At 29.7% G+C, this 14,324-nt stretch overlaps 1 protein-coding gene across 1 annotated transcript in view; it reads left to right on the plus strand.

Moving 5' to 3' along the window:
* LOC136973228 (BRISC complex subunit Abraxas 2-like) overlaps window positions 1-13,136 on the plus strand; it is a 35,621-nt gene extending 22,485 nt beyond the window's left edge. The window contains exons 5-8 of the mRNA XM_067267932.1: window positions 6,537-6,665; window positions 8,119-8,194; window positions 10,590-10,692; window positions 12,090-13,136. Of these exons, the coding sequence (XP_067124033.1) occupies window positions 6,537-6,665; window positions 8,119-8,194; window positions 10,590-10,692; window positions 12,090-12,319 (538 nt within the window). The 3' untranslated portion in view covers window positions 12,320-13,136. The remainder of the gene's footprint in view (window positions 1-6,536; window positions 6,666-8,118; window positions 8,195-10,589; window positions 10,693-12,089) is intronic.
* The last annotated feature ends 1,188 nt before the right edge of the window (window positions 13,137-14,324 follow it).

Raw genomic sequence — 14,324 nt, forward strand, 5'->3', positions numbered from 1 at the left:
GATAAAGGGGGTCATTCATGATTTCCACTGTTCTTCCCAGGCCCTTTTTTTTCAGTCACCTAGCCAATAAACTTTGAGAAGTGTATACATTAGGGCAGTGTTTTTCAACCTTTTTCATTGAGTGGCACCCCTGATTGAAAAATAAAAAACCATGGCACCCTTGACTGGCAGTGGATCTAGAATATGAATAATGGGGGGTAAATGAATTTTTTGCAAAAATGAATATTATGTGCAATGCTGGGGTGGGGTCCAGGGAGGGAACTCCCTCCCCGGAAAGAAAAATTTTAAAAATTGACAGTTTTAAGTAGCATTTTAATGCAAAAATAGTGTTTCTACGTGTTCAAAATCAAAATTTGAGTCCATTGAATTTTGTCGAAATACTGACAATGAGTTATCTTGAACTACACTTTAGGCATTATCTTGAAAATTTACTTAAGGTCTTAAACTTTGCGACAGCCCAATCATGGTGCCATGGCACCCAGGTTGAAAAACACTGAATTAGGGTGTCCCTTATTTTGATGAAAAAATTTTCTTGTCAAAATGTTTCACCATCCTCTAAATTTTTTACATTTTGGTCAGAATTACTCAAATATGAAGTTTTATCTCAATAGGATGACATTAACCCATGCTGATTTGAGCACAAAACTTGACTACTAGGAATTATTGATGAGAGGGATATTAAGAAGCAGTAAAAAATTAATAACTAAGAAATATAACATTTTATTAAGTTTTTAATATAGTAGTTGTTTGTAACATTCAATTACAAGAATAGAAACTACTAGGCATACTTTTTTTTGTAATCTGGATATATCTTTTAATCATCTTGCACATAACCCAACACAAACTCCTTTTTGTTCTTCATTCACTGTCAATAATCTGTGAAAGTTTTGCAATAATTTAACAGCTCTTTCAGTAGTGTCATTTAGAGCTATCTCTGTCCTTTGGGGCTGGTAAATACGAAGTATTGTTTTTCCACATTGAAGGTCATTTCTGGAGAAAACTGTATCCATTTGTAGCTGAGAAAAAGTCCTTTACTTTGAATTGATACAAAATCCTCAATTGTTGTCTCTAAAATAAGAAACAAATCAATGACACAAGGTAAATAAAAGTATGTTACTACTGTAAAAAGGAATTAAACTTAACTGAATAATTTGCTATCAATTTCTTCATGCAGAGGAATAAATTTCCTTCCCATACATCAATGTTCTCTGCCCAAATTGATCAATGTTTTTTTACTTTTGGTTTTAAGGTCAACATCATCATCAAAGAGAAATAGAATTGCCAGTTTTTCAGATATATACCACAAGTTTGGCTATGCTTTAAAGCTACTGTAGAAATTATTGTATTTATCACTTTATGATTTTAATGACTTTAGGAAGCAAAGATCTTGATTATGGGCATTTACAGATTCACTGCACTCAAGAGAATTATCACATAAAGCTTCCTCTTTTCTGATGGATAGTTTAAGTTTTGACCTTAGGTGAAACATTTTTAGGGAATAAATTGCTCTTGCAATCCATCAAGCTTGATGCCTAACCTTCTCACTTTTCCCAAAAGATCATGCACTCATGAACTCTAAGATTTGCACTCTCATTTATAGTTAGCTTAACCTCTCGTATGTTGTAAAATAAAATAGCCAGCATTTGTCTATTTGATGGCAGTTTGCTTCTGATTATTTGGTGTTTTACATTCCTTATCAAAAACAAACTATCCTTGGTACTGCATAATTCATGTGACATAATGTAAGTTAAAAGGCACACAAATACATCTAACATGGCCAGAAACCAAATACAAACTGACAGTGCTCCACATACAATAACCAGTCCAGCCCTGAGCAAAGTGCAGCACATCCAGATTTGTTTTTGACACATTGACGCTCAAGTCGGCATGAGTTAATATTCACTGATCACTGAGAAATTAAATATGGACATGTTTTTGAATGAAAGGAAGAAACTGGGCAAGTGGGCATTCAAAAAATTTTGAAGTTGGAAAATAAGGAACACTGTAGTATACATATGTATTTTTGTGTACATGTGGTGTCAAAAGGTGACTTTTTTGTATTTCTGGAGTGCAGTTTGATTTCAATTTTTGTATATGTTTACCAGAACACATTCAAAGTTTAAACAAATACTCATTATTTTAAATTATATAATACTTATATCAATTAACAGAGCTATGTGAATATATCTAATATTATGTTATCAGGACTTTGTGAATATCTTAAAAATATTTTTACCCATTTTACATCACTGTAAATACATTTACAAAAACAATAAATATGTGGAAACCTGATATTTGTGATGTATAATTTTGCTTTCTGGTTGCAAGGTTTTAATTATTTATAATTTTCTAAAATTTTTTGAAATTGTACTGAACCTGTTTGAATACTGTTTCACTGATGAAACCTGAAAGTAGACAAAAGTGCTTTTTTTTAAAAAAAAAATAAAACAATTATAACATTGTTCTGTTTGTTTATTGGTTTTATCTGGTTTAAACTACAAAGGTAAATTTCATAGATTGAGGGGTAGGGTGATTTCATACTATGACTGACTACACAGGCCAGTTATATACAGGGTGTTTCACAATGTTTTGACGATTTCAAAGTTGAATAACTCACAAACTAATCACTAAAAAAAGTTGAAAATTTTACACAAAGTACAAAATTTATTCAATTTTACTTATGAAATACTACATCAGACAAACAACGACCATTTGTGGCTACACAAGACTCGAGGCGTTTCAGCTAGCTTTTGAACACATTTTTCGTAACTGCTGGAGGAATTCTGGAAATTTCATCTCAAATTCGATCTCTTAATTGTTCCAAGCTTCTTGGCCAGTCGGAGTACACTCTCACCTTCAAATAACTCCATAGGTAAAAGTCTGGTGGGGTTAAATCAGGTGAGTGAGGTGGCCATTTGAAACAAGCACATTTGGAAATTATGCGGTTGCCAAAAGCTTCATGGAGAACTTCAAAGGTCTTGTTGTCTGTGTGACATATCATCCATCTTGTTGGAACCAAGTTGACCGGAGATGTCTATGATGGCGAAGGGTAGGGATTAGGAACGTATTCAACATCTCTGTATACCAGGCAGTGTTTACAGTTCCTTTGAAAAAATACGGTCTGACGATGCCACACCTGCCCATATGGTTACTTGTGCATTGTGTAATGGCTTTTCTTTGATGGCCTTTGGATTATCATGTGTAGGAGCCCAGTAGCGATAATTTTGTTTATTCACTGCGCCAGTTAAATGAAAGTGTGTCTCGTCAGTTATCAAAATTTTATCAGGATCAATTTCTTTTTTCTCGATTTTATTGAGCATCTCCTCAGCGAATCATCTTCTTTTTGGATAATCTCTGGGGTCTAATTTTTGTGTCACGGCTGATTTCTAAGGATGATAATGCAGATCATACTGTAATATGCGATGAGTGGATGCCAGCAAAATTTTTAGCACTTGGGCACGTTTTCTTAAGGAACGATGAGGGCTTTTCTGTAAACTGCTACACACACATTTGATGTTCTCGGGAGTTCGTATGGTCTTCCTATGGTCGTTTGACTTTCGATTCGATGCACTGTCAGTTTCATGAAAGTTTTTTGCCCAATTCAGTATTATTTTACTAGCAGGAATTAGCTATCACAGCTGAATCTTAAAATGTTTACAAAATTCATGCTGCACGTGCATGACAGATTCGCCAACATGAAAATAGCACTCTACTGCAAACGCCAGTATGCTATGATACTACATAGTAACCTATATGAGATGAAAGTTGACAGTCTGCACTACTAATAGAGGGTGCCACCGTTGCTGTATCTCAGTTTTAACACGAGTTATTCAACTTTGAAATCGTCAAAACATTGTGAGACACCCTGTACAACCTGACCAATCATATCAGATTAACTAGTGGCAAAAGCATTCACATTGATTACACTTACATCAGTAACTGATTTATTATGACCAATCAGAATGGTTAGTATTTCAATTCTTAACAGGCAATCATTTTAAGTTTTTCTAATTTAAAAAAAAATATATATCTTTGTAATCTGCCTGACAAATGTTGTAAATTTGCAGTTATCATCTTACCTTGCTTATAGACTTTTGAAAGAATTTATTACTATTTTTTCTCATTTACGTAGATTTTAATAAATCTAAAGTCTGATTGGTTGTAGTTTCAAGACTCTCAATGGCTGTAGCTCACCAACTGTTCCAACTCAACTAACAAAATATTAACTTTTTAAATCTGCCTGACTAAAAATACTAGTTGGTTCAGTTGATCATGGTGTAAAATTGCTATTACTTTGTGACATTATATGAAGAATCTGATGAAAGCATAGGGAGTGAAATTTGCAAAATTTGAGTGCACATAGTGAAATAAAACATCCTGAGTAACTGAGATTTAACCTGGAAGACAAAAATATATTGGTAATCATGTAATTGTAATTTTTGAAGAGATACTACTATGAATTATAACAGAAATGGAGATCTGCTTAAGTGCAAAAGAGTGTGTTGGAAAATATTGGTAATGACCTGAAGAAGACAAGAAATGGCTAATTTGCTGTCTTGATCATTTTATGTTGTTGCTTTTATTTGAAAAATGATTTTTTGCATTCAATATCACATTATCAGCAAGTTTTTACTTTCATGTTTCTGGTAATAATAAAAACTATTAGGTAACAAAATTATTGTTTTTTATTTTGATGAATAAAATTATTTTATTGGTCAAAATATTCACTTTCGCATCTAATTTCACAATTACAGTCAAACCTGTTTTTATGTGGGGGATAGGGACCGCATTAAAAAAATCTCACGAAACTTCACGAATGGCTGTAAATAATAGTTTTCGCGACACAATTAAAAAATATTTTTTTATGCGGTCAATAGGGACCGCATAAAAAAAGTCTCACATAGAAAATAACTCAAAACCGTACGAAATAGAATTTATTGACAACAGATGTCAGCACTTGACTGCATCGTCTGGTCTATCGTCTGTTTTACATATTTTTGTCCAGGTGGTGTTTTGTTGACTTAAAAAGTAAATTATTTCATTTTTCACATATTCATGCAATAATATTACTATAATAAGTGCATTTATGCTATAATAAGTTTATTTAGCTATAATAAGTCAACGTAAGACATGACGAATCGCACGAGACTAGTCGCCAACTATACCGCACAAATTAAAAATTCACATTAAAAAAAATCGCGCGCATAAAAACAGGTTTGACTGTATTTCACTTTCTCAACAGGAGGACAATTTGAAAATACTCTTTTTATAAATAATTTGAATGGCTCCTGAAAAAAATCTTCCTTTGTGTTTTGTGGACTTTGAGGGGTATTGTTAATCACAAGTATTTGAATGTTGGTCAAACCTTCACAGCAGATTTGTATAGTGAACAGCTACAAAGAGTATATGAAAAATTAAGGCTAAAACAGACATTTTTATTTGGCAAATCATTGTTTTAGTTTTTTACAAGGTAATGCTCACTCACACTCACTAACATTGGGAAAGTGTAATTGAATTTGAAGGTGAATATTTTGAATAAAATTATTATAAACAAAAAAATACAAGCATTTTTATTTACATTTAAAAACATTATTTATTTGGCTACCTGATATTTAGTGCTTATTGAAGGATTAAAAATTAGTATTCCTAATGAATAATCACAAAAATATCTATTAGCAAAGCAAATATCAAAAAGTATTACTCCAGTTAAAAGGTTGGAGAAAATATTGAGTATATCATCCTGGTGTATTAGAAGTGGAGAATAGTTATCTATTAATTATTTTTGCTTCCCCTTTTTCTTTTCTATAGTAACAGGGTAACAGTGTAACATGGAGTTCACTATAGATTTATGCAGTAAACATGCTGTCACAAAGTTACTACATGTAATGGAGTAAAATTGTGACAAATATTTTTTATAGTATTGTTTAAAAAATAAATTAACAATTAAGAACTCTTCGTAAGAGAGGGAAACGTAAATATTCCTAAAATAACTAATGTCATCTTTGTCAAATAATCTGGTAATTAACATTTAAAAAAACAGTGTCATATTAATCCCAGTTTATGGTATTTATTAAAAGCTTTTTGATTTTAAAAAAATCATTATACTTAAAAAATGGATTTCTTAAAAAAAAAATAGTATAACTTTTCAAAAACTGTTAAGTGAGGGAAAGATGTATTGTAAAGAACTGTCTAAGATCTGAATGACTGGAACATTTATACATATTCTATAAGATAGTCAAAGTGATTTATTAAATTATAAATTTGAAAAACCATTGATCATTTTGAAGCTGGTAATGAAATTTTTCCAAGGACTTTTCATTTGGCATTTTTATGTTTATTGCTATGGAAAATATTTTAAAATTTTTAAATAACAAAGATAATCTGAAACATTAATTTATTATTATTAACTACATTAATATATTTTATTATAATTTAAATATTTATCATTATTAAAGATTATTATTGTTATAAATTTAAGACTTTTTTAAATGTGGATTTAAAATAATTTAAATCAAGTTAATTTTATTTAAATTTAGGTGTTTTGAATCAGTTCCATTGAAAGTAATAAATTTAGGTGGAACAAGTCACTCAGAGTATCGTCTGTATCCACCAGCAGCTATTAACATTCACTCAGGTCACTACAGCCAAGTTATACATTCTTCAAGGTAACTTTGTCTTTGTATGTATGAAAAAATAATACATATTGCTTTTTAAAAATGTTAATAAAGAAACCATTCTTATCCAAAAATATTATTTTGTAGAATATGATTACAGAAGTCATTTGTAAATTAAAATATTATGGTAACTTTTTAAAATTTTAATGTAATTTGATACTGGGCTTTGCATTAAATTTTCAGATATTAAAATTCTTAAATATATAATATATATTTAAGAATTTTATATACACTGGTGTGTATATAAAATATACACTAGTGTGTGCAAAACATTAGCAACAATTGCTTTTTGCTGTAACTCTGCAATAAATCACCTGGGAGACATGAGATTCAGAATATAGAGACAGTATTTTGTACTTAAAGGATGAAGAAAGCATACCATTGAAAAAATGAAGAGAATGCATATAGTATGGAATCAAACAAAAAAAGGCTTTATTGAAAGAGTAGCGTTGGTACATGAAAGAGTTGCATGTCCTCATGTCATTTATGAAGTCGTCTTCCTGATATTTGCATATGAATCATCTTTCTACTGAATTGAATGTTCATTGTACTGATCACAACAAGCCCTTTTCTACAATTTTGTGGCTATCTGCTTAAAAATTTCATCGTTGCTTAAGATTTGCATGCCATTGTATATATGCAATAAGTATAAGTATAAAATCATCAATTATAAATTATAATATTAAAAAACACCTTTTTCACTTTTTCTAGCAAATTTTAGTTTATTTAATTAACGTTTTCAGCTATTTAATTAAAATTTGCTAGAAAAATGTGAGAAAGGTGTTTTTTAATATCTAGAAATTCTAGCTTACAGCACATAGAATTATAGATCATTAACAATATTTTTGCATTAGTGATTTGACTTCCATAATATTTTCTTACTGCTAGAGTCAAAATTATTTAATGTGAAACTAATTTTTTTTTCTCTCCTTAAGTAATCTTTTCTCTTTACTTCTTATTTTTAAGAAATGAAAATATATTTAATATTTTATTCATACATCGAATAATAGTTTTTTTCACTAGTATGTATTTTTTCATGACTTTTTGTTTGTTTTATGTACTTAAATGTCATGATGATCAGGGGTGGCCAACTTTTGTGCACATAAGATCTACTTTTTATCAGAAAAATGTGTCGCGATCGACTTGTCATAGGCATAGTCTAAGTGGGGAGGGGGAAGTGTGAAATACATACTATGTTTATACACTGTTTCAGTACGAAGTGCACTCACTGCTTATGAGTCGAGTCATAACTGCATGCATACAGTTGCGTTCGGTTACAAATATAATACATTAAGTCAAGACATCGCTAGCGATCGACCAAAATTGGCTTGGCGATCGACTTGTTGGCCACCCCTGATGATGATGATTTTAATATTTTATGAAACAAATTTGAGATTTCAGATGTTTAATTTCTACTTTGTTATATAAATTAAATATTTTTTAGGTTAGCTTCAAATGTATGTGATGTTAGTGTCAGACAAATTCAACAAGTTCATTCTGCACTTCAGTCAAAATTAGAGGTATGTCTTTCTTTTATACTTAGTGCATTTTTTAGAACTAGTATAATCTAGATCAGAATAGAGATCTAGACCAATGTTTTTTAACATCACAATCATGTCTAATTTAAAATCATCCATTGCCTAATGTTCTTGATGGTGACATTGACTACATTCTGTGTGACTTCTACTACTCGTGGCAGACCGTAGATGGTTTTCATGCTTATCACTTTGCTTATTACAACAATACTTTGTTCTCTGAGATATCTCCATTTTCATATTTCATTCTTGGCTTCACAGCAATGCTCATAACTAACAAATGCATATGCCATATTAGTTCCATATTCCATGTTGCATGTTAACAATCTTCTATACCTTCAAAAAAACCTTTTCCAGATTAAATTCTCTAGTATCTAGTGATAAACAATCAACAAATAACTTCACTTTAGACATCTTTAAATTTTGAACACTTTCTTCTATTGTGAAATGGCAATTTATATTCTCTCCAAACAGACTACATAATGTCTTTTTTTTTCTATTCAATGTGTAATAATTGAAGTGTAAGTAATGCTTCCAGATTAGTTGAAAATAGTAGCCATTAATTAATAGTTACTATTCTGTTAGCATCCATATTGTCAGAGCACATTTGGATAAGACTGTATCCACATGTTTCCCAAAAGATCCTCTTAATTGTATTTTTTATGTATAAGAAAAGTCTGCAGGAAACTAGTTTTTCTGTAATATTGTTATGTTTGATTCAGGATCACTAAATCAAACAATGCTGTTAAATGATTTTGTCCATACAGTATAGATAATTTCCTTTTTTTTGGACTGGGCCAATCTTTCTGAGGATTTATATTTAGGGGAAGGTGTATGATAAGTATTTCTTCACAGATAGGTTGCTCTTGTACAGTCGTAATGATTCAGTTGTTGTTCTGAGAAAGTCCTTAGACTTAATCAAACGTCTCATTTTCATTACTATGAAAGTAACGCGATGGTATAGTAACTCTTGCCCTTAGCTGTCTTTCTGAGTCAGTTTGGGTGATTTTTCCATATTACTCTCCTTAGTATTTTTGAGACAATTTCTTTTGTTGTGCCTGTCCATTTGCTTTCTTGAGCTTTTCTGCAAAGTTTGACAAACTCCTTGTTGGAAGCCATTCCTCTTTTTATGAGAAGATGTATTCTCATGTCAGAGTCCATCTTTTGTAGGAAACAGTCTGCTACTATAATGTCAATTAGCTGTTGAAATATTGATATCTGTTTGCTACTGAAACAAAGCTTCCAAACAGCTTGTGAATTGATGCCAAATTTCATTAGATAGTTATTTAGTTCTGATAGTGTCATTTGTATTTTGCTAGAGATAACTTACTCTTTTAGGGTAGTTGATTAGAATTGTACATAATCAAGTATGGATTCTTCTGGAAGATGTAGAATGGCAGACCTACACTTTTGTGAGAGAAATGAGTGTGTTACTTTTACTCTCAGTTCTTTGGGGACTTCAAAAGCAGTGAATAATTCATTTAGATTGAATATCAGGTTGGAACTTTGGCACTCTCATCAGGTATTTAAGACAAGACTACTTTCGTTCATTTCATATATCTGTCAATCTCATTAATTCCTGTTGCACTATTCGTATTGCCATTTTGATCATTGCTAATCTTAGGCATTTCACAGCCAGTTCTTCAAGCCTAATCTTAGTTTATAGTTCTATTTGGCGTTTTCTTATTTCCATTTGTATTCTTTTTTCTTTTGCTTCCCAATGTATCATTTTCTCTTCTGCTTTCACTTCAATCTGCCTTAACGTATTTTACAACTCTAGTTTCTTTTAATTTGAACTCATTATCCTGTGTATGTGAATTGTCCTGGACCATAATTCTTCCTATTCCTTTTCAGTTTCCAATTAGATTTCTTCATTATCGGAGTGTTTTGAATGATCCATATTGATATTTGATTTCTGTTTTTGTCTTGTCTTTTGCTTTTTATTGTCCCCAGCTATCATTTTGCTGGAGTTGATTTTGTAGCATAAGAAAGAAATTTTAAGTGTGCACAAGAAATAGAATTGACTCACCTAAACTTTCTTGTCATGGAGTATTTTCTTTTCTTTTCTTCCCATTTTGAAATTCATTCTTGAAATTTTGTCATTTGTAATGTTTGATGTCCTTGTTGAAATTCACTCATTGTTTTGCTGATCTTGCCATGATCTTGTTGAAATTCTATTGACAATTCTATGGACTTTGGCAGTTAGGTTTTGAGAAATGAAAATAAAGAGTTCAACCACTATGATTAAAACACAAGTCAAACATTAATTTTATTTATAAGATTTTGAAGAAAGAATTAAATGGAATGGATATATAATATTTTTGTTAACTAAAATGTCTTGACAATTCAGAAAATATTTTAAAAGAAATCTGTGTTTTAGGCTTTACAAGAACAAGTTGGAGATGGAGAAGCCATTGTTGCTGCCATGGCATTTGAAGTTTCCGAATTGCAAGCAAGATTAGCATCTTTACAAGCAGCTAAAGGTATTTTTCAGTTTTTTAAAATTTCAAAATATATTTTTTATATATATAATATAAAATGTGACTCATGTAAATTTAATAATCTTACAATGATTTGATTTTTTGCTGTTTTGATATTATTAATAGAATCAAGTTCATCTGATTTTTATTTTCATTTTATATAAAAACTTTTTTAAATGGTTTGCCATAAATTTTAATTAATTTTCATCTCATTTTCAAAATTCTGCTATTTTGAACCATTCAATATTTTTATTTTAATTTACCATTTACTTTTAGTTGAAATTTTTTAAATACTTAGTTTGGTTATGGTTTATTAACAATACAAATATATAACTGGATGGATTAGATTATAAATAATTTTTAACTATTGATACACTAATAATTAATCTTTATCCATTTATCTTCTTGATGATGATTTTTTTATTTTGGCATTTCACTGATTTATTTATTTATTTAAAACACAAAAACAGTTTTCAGATTTTAAATATAGTAAAAAAAAAATGTTTAATATTATAACAACATTCATGAAACATTTTATTTAAGACGTTGAAATTTTCAATTAGATGCTAGTAAAAAATGTACACAATACACAATTAATGTGTATTGTAATCTCTTTGGTTATGCATGCAATCTTTAGAAGATGGCATTAAAAAATGTAAAGCTTTTTCTACGGAAAAATCCTTTAAGAATTTTTGGAAAATGGAATCAGATAGAACCAAACAGTTTTTGCACTAGAATATGATTTCATTCTTGTATTAATGTATGGTTAAGAATTTTGAAAATTGAATTTGTTAATTTTCTACAAATTTTTCTGACTAAATATTCATAGATAAGTAACAAATTCAATTTTAAGAATTCTAAACCATTCACTAATAGAAAAATTAAGTAGGATTTTAACACAAATAAGTGTTTGGTTCTATTTGCTTCTTTTCCAAAATTCTGAAAAACAAGATTTTCCCATAGAAAAACCATTAATTTTTAATGCCATCTGCTAGAGATTGTAACCTCTTTGATTATGCATGCAATCAACAAGATTTTACTGATTTTCTGTGAATGTTTGATAAAATTTAGCTTGTTAGTATAAACATAAATAAAAATGTAATGAATTATATTGATTTATTTTCATACATTTTCTATGATAACTTTATTTTATATTATAATTAATTTTTACTGGTTTTTTTTTTCAAATTAATTTTTAACAACTAATTATTTGAAGTAATTGGCTGATATTAATATCAGTTGTTACTTTGAGAATTTGAATTGAGAATATACTGATATTAGGAATGCTCTAATAATCAAACTTCAATAAGTGTTTATCTATTAAAAATATACAATAAATTTATCAATATAATATTCATAATATTATTTAGTTTCTAAAATAGACTAATTTATTTATACAGATAGTGTAAAAGAAGAAAATAAAGAAACGGAATGTAAATCTCCAACGAATCAGCAGTTAGAAGAAACAACTGAGAATTGTAACTTAGTAAAAGAGACCAAAGATGATAAAGAATCGCAAACGCCTGACATGGAACTTCCCCTACAGGAAGTCATAATGTCCAAAGATGCAGACATACATAAAATGTCTGAATTGCAGGACAACAAATTAGAGAACACGCCGGTGACATGACCTTCCACAAGACAAACCACACCAGTGCCATTAAGAATTTTTCTGCCAGTATGTTATTTTTAATAGACCTTGCATTACCCTATCCTTTACAGTCTCACAAATTTCCACAAGAAATATTTTTTATTTTATGCCTATCAATCAGTCACTTTCTGCAAAAAAGAGAAGAATGTTTGTTACATCTAAAAATATTCAACAATTGTATAAATCAATGTTTATTCCTTGTAAATATTTGATAGAAAATTAATTTCAACTATGTAAATTTAACAAATAGTGTTTCTAAGATATTTCATGCCATTTGTGTAAATAGCAGTATTTACAACTGCACAATAAAGGAAATACTTGCTCATTGTTAATGTACTACTTAAGTCACATTTGTCGGAGAAGGGGAGAAAGAAAGAAAAAGAGAAAATGTGGGTTTTTGTTTTGAACCCCAAATTATGATAAAGATTTAACACAGGATAATCACATGGATCCTTCTGGCAGAACAGATTGCAAATATAAATATGCTGCAGTCATTCTGCCAAAAATTATCGGTGACATTCGTAGCTATTCGAAGGTTATCGAACAAATTCAATAGGATGGTAATTTTTAATGTCTAAAATTTTTCTCTAGTCATTTTTAAGATTTTTTAATCAAAAAAATATATATGATTAGATTGTAAAATATGGTCGCAGATAATAGTTTTGTAAAAATGTGGTGGAAATATGGCAGATTTTATTCTATGGGCCAATTCCAAATTTTAAATTGAAATTCTCCTGTTCCAAATGTATATTGTATCCTCTCAAATTATGAATTAAAGCGAGATTTAGAAAAGCTCCATTTTTATTTGATTCCTCCTATAAAAAGATGAATAACATTTAATAGAATTTGTTCAGTGAATTCACATATTAACCTAAATCAAATTTATGCACAAGATCTTTTCTAATATTTAGAAAGGAAAGGATAATGCTACATATTACTAAGAAGCATAAATTATATTAGCTGCCTGAGTTAGATTATTAGTAATTGTATAATAAGTGACCAAGATGGAACATAATGTATTTTTTTTTTTTTAGGAATAGAAGAATACATTATATTCCATTCACAGAAATATTTCACTTTTTTTCTTATTTTGTGTTAAAGTTGAAATTTTGCAAATAGAAAGTATAATTAACCCATAAACTGTCAGAGTACATCTATATTTATTAATTTTAAGCCTGCTTATTAGTTTAAATTTTTGTTTATTATGGCATGTGGCAGATTGTCAATAATCAATATGTAGCCTATTTGTGACAGGACTCTGAAAATGCTCTGTCAGAACATGTAAGCTTCGGGGCAATTATTCCAGATATATCTTAATTTTTAACCATACTCAGTAGCTTCAATAACTGCATTATGTCAGGTTGTGCAAATTGGGCAAGCATACAAACAACCACGAAGTAAGCAAGTACGAAATTTTTCTTCATAAATCTGATTATTAAAGCTAAACGAACTGCCGAATTATCGAGCTGTAAGCTTGATGCCGCTATTAAAGCAGCAGAGGTAGACAAATCAAGAATACTGGTAGACAAAAGAAGTACTGTAACATATCTCGAAAATGAACTAGAAATCTTCCAGGCTACAGGTAAAAAAACACATAACATCCATCTTCTCTTAAATACATTAATATCGATTCCACCTACATTAATTGAATCGAAAAGGACATTCTCAGTAGCAGGTCTTTTCTTTAGTAGAATCAAATTGAGTGATCCGAGTATTGGCCATCTTTGCTTTTTAAAATCTTATAATACAAAAGATTAATGTAAATTTTTACGTTTTATTTAAAAAACGAAAATTACCTTCTAAGTTAAAAATGAATTTTGAAGCATCTTTTTTTAAATTTTAAACTCAATTCAAAGGGTTTTTTTTTATTTGTTGTAAGCAGTTTCCAACAAACTTTAATAAATTTTTTTTATTTGAAAATTTCTATGTAATTCAAAGTAATTTTTTATGCATATTTTACACGGCATTATTTTGGAGGTTGCAG

Source organism: Centruroides vittatus, unplaced genomic scaffold (genome assembly GCF_030686945.1).
Source record: "Centruroides vittatus isolate TY-2023 unplaced genomic scaffold, ASM3068694v2 contig_3119, whole genome shotgun sequence".
NCBI classification, from domain to species: Eukaryota; Metazoa; Arthropoda; class Arachnida; order Scorpiones; family Buthidae; genus Centruroides; species Centruroides vittatus.